At 41.0% G+C, this 3,591-nt stretch overlaps 1 protein-coding gene across 1 annotated transcript in view; it reads right to left on the minus strand.

Moving 5' to 3' along the window:
* Nucleotides 1-2,205: 2,205 nt before the first annotated feature.
* LOC107730047 (NACHT, LRR and PYD domains-containing protein 12-like) overlaps nt 2,206-3,591 on the minus strand; it is a 48,763-nt gene continuing 47,377 nt past the window's right edge. The window contains 1 exon segment of the mRNA XM_016540780.1: nt 2,206-2,416. Within this exon segment, the coding sequence (XP_016396266.1) occupies nt 2,206-2,416 (211 nt within the window).

Raw genomic sequence — 3,591 nt, forward strand, 5'->3', positions numbered from 1 at the left:
TCTCGTCTTGCCCTATTCGGATACTGTTTGCCCCTGCCTGGACCTTTGCCTTGTACCTGGATTTATCCCTCTAGTCTCGCCCTGTTGATTCTGTTTGCCGATCGTAGACCCACGCTAGCCCTAGGAATATTCTTGTGTCTTGCCCTCTATATACCTGTTGCCATTGTCTGACCCTTGCCTGTTTCTGACCATATTGGTTAATAAAGCTTCGCACTTGGATCTGCACGTCTCACGTCTCAGTCACTCCGTGACAGAATACTCGGCGGAGCAGAGAGCCAGGGCGGAGCCGGCAGTACAGGTGAAGCTGAAGACCACCACAGCAGAGCAGACGGGACCGAAGATCCCCCCGGCGGAGCAGAAGACCACCAGAGCAGGACAGAAGACTTTGCCGATAATGGATCCAGCAGTAAAGATGATGTTTCTCAGCCAAGGTACACGTTCCATTGAGGATTATGTTGTGGATTTTCTTGAACTGGCACACGTGACTCATTTAGATGAAATATGCTTAATGATATTTTTTCGAGGGGGCCTATCTGAACCTCTCAGTTCAAACATGCCACTGCATGACCCTAACTGGACACTGGAATATTATATTGAGGAGCAGAGAGCCAGGGCGGAGCCGGCAGTACAGGTGAAGCTGAAGACCACCACAGCAGAGCAGACGGGACCGAAGATCCCCCGCTCAATTACTCCTCATGAGCCCGCTCCAGTTGCTGAGTCCACTCCAGCTCCCCCAGAAGTGGCAACTTCTGCTGCAAAACCTCCAGAGGTGGCGGCATTTGCTGCAGAACCTCCAGAGGTGGCGCCAGTCACTGCAGAACCTCCCAAAGCGGCAGCGCCCACTTCAGCTCTTCTCGAGGTGTTGGCTTGTGCTGCAGAACCTCCAGAGGCAGCGGCGTCTGCCTTTGAACTTTTAGCCTGTCCTGTCACGACCAAGGAGGCCATCTGTGAACAATCTGTCTGTCCAGCCACGGCCAAGGAGGCTGTTTATGAACTCTCTGTCTGTCCAGCCATGGCCAAGGAGGCCGTTTGTGAACTCTCTGTCTGTCCAGCCACGGCCGAGGAGGCCGTATGTGAACTCTCTACCTCTCCTGTCACGGCTATGGAGGCCATATGTGAACTCTCTGCATGTCCTGTCATGGCTATGGAGGCCGTATATGAACTCTCTGATTGTCCCGTCACATCTGGTTTAGTTTGTCATTCTTGGCGAAGTCTTGTAAGTGTTATACTGCATCTCTAAGCGTTTCTCCTGTTTATATGTATCTTGGTTTTTGGACTCTTTGCCTGTGTTCTCTGCCTTGTTGTTTAGTCGGACTGATTGCCTGTGTGTTGACCCTTGCCTGCTGTCCGATTCGATTCTGGACTTTCCTAATAAACACTGCATTTGGATCCTCACTCAGTCTCAGAGCAGTTCCGTAACAGCATCGTCATTTGAATTTCTTTTGGTACCTCTTTTGACATTTTTGCAATAAACAAATTATTGTGATTGCAGTTATAAAACATAATATTAATGTTACATTGTTACTAAAATTGTAATTTTCTTGCACATTTCCATCTATTACTTCTTGCACATTTCTGTCTATTACTTCCGTAATAACTTTTTACGTTCGCTATAAAATGGTTATGTTTAGGTTTGGGGGTAGGGTTAAGGGATCTAAAAATCTAAATCGTTTATTGATAAAATTATAAAGGTGCATTATACAAATATGTTTATGATATAAAAGATTTGTAAATATTGTAAGTTTTTTTTAGCTGTAAATATGTAACAATGTTTATGTTTTAAACGTTTAAATACTTTCAAAATGTACATTTCAGCATCAGTCCAAACGTACAAAAATTTAGGTTTTGTGCATGTAAATGTTACGGATTTTGAATCTAGAACCTCTGACACGCCAGGCAGAAGTTTTTGCTAGGCCATTAGGGAGTACGGAGATGGGTCGTGGAGCTATACATTTGTTCACTGACATGAAGAATCTTGGGACTAACAATACATTGCATTATAGTAGATGTAAGGATTAAACTATTACATTAAACATTACTCTAATTGTCGATTATTTGAAGTGTAATATTGCATTTGATTTCTGGACAATATTTTTTTATTTTACAATTTCTGTTTTCACACACACACTCCTGTCCCTCCCACTTTTTAAAACAAAGTTACACCACTGATTTTGACTATATATTTAATATGTTTAATAGATTATTTCATGTATCAATATACTGAAAGAAATGATTCTCAAACCTCAGTTTCTGCAGCTGGCAGTTTGGGCTCTTCAGTCCATTATAGAGCAGCTTCACTCCTGAATCCTGCAAGTAATTGCGACTCATGTCCAGCTCTCTCAGACGGGAGTTTGATGATTGTAGAGCTGATCCCACAAACTCACAGCACTCACCAGGCAGATAACAGCATAACAAACTGAAGAAAATAATAATAAAATATGGATAATTACACATACATTTATTATAAACTGATAAAAGGGGAATCTCTGTCATACCATAAAATTAGGGGTGTCCACGACTAAGGATATACATAGTCAAATCAGAATGTTCGAATCTTGCTGATAGTCGACTGATAGTCGAATCATATGTTTGGGGGCGGGGGGCAAAATACATTACCAAGAGTCAAATAGTCATTCAACAGTCGACAGTTGAACCAATTTGCGTGAAAAATGACGGAAACTTTCTTACGCTTGTGCGCAGCTTGTTACAGTACCAAGTTCTGATTGGCCAATTGCCGTTATTCGTGAATTATCTTAAGTAGATAATTTTAACATTTCATTTGCATGATAAGTTTTACATAATACACATTATTAATTCAAAGGGGATGGTAAGGGGGGATGGTGGTTTAACTGAGGGGATGCTTTTTTGTAATTTTTTTCAACCAGGGGGATGCCATCCCCCCGCATCCCCCCTCAATTCGAGCCCTGATTGTAATGTTTCTTGATCCAATAAAGAAACAGTTTTGTAACAAACTGTGGTTAGTTTTAGTACTGTCAAATACAAATACATTCTATCACTACACTGATCATAACACCTCTGCAAATATTCGACTGTGAGATTGGTATCGAATCAGGCTCCTCCTATCGAAGCATCGAATCTTTGACTATTTGGCGGCACCCCTACATAACATAAAAGTGTACGGCCATTAACCAGATACTGAGGATCATAAGGAAATAGAATTGTATCTCCTGAAGGAAACAGGTGTGTTTGGGTAAGTTTTGGTTTAAGAGTTCTGTATAAATTCAATGCTGCAGTTGACACTCTACGCATTGTTTTCTATGCAACAATATTCTTCTTTCCTCTGAAAGTAACTCTAACACATGCAAACACAAAATGTATGCATTTTATATATATATATATACAGGTGCATCTCAATAAATTAGAATGTCGTGGAAAAGTTCGTTTATTTCAGTAATTCAACTCAAATTGTGAAACTCGTGTATTAAATAAATTCAGTGCACACAGACTGAAGTAGTTTAAGTCTTTGGTTCTTTTAATTGTGATGATTTTGGCTCACATTTAACAAAAACCCACCAACTCACTATCTCAACAAATTAGAATACTCCATAAGACCAATAAAAAAAAATTTTT

The sequence above is a fragment of the Sinocyclocheilus rhinocerous genome, unplaced genomic scaffold (assembly GCF_001515625.1).
Source record: "Sinocyclocheilus rhinocerous isolate Xijiao unplaced genomic scaffold, SAMN03320098_v1.1 scaffold1119, whole genome shotgun sequence".
Taxonomy (NCBI): Eukaryota; Metazoa; Chordata; class Actinopteri; order Cypriniformes; family Cyprinidae; genus Sinocyclocheilus; species Sinocyclocheilus rhinocerous.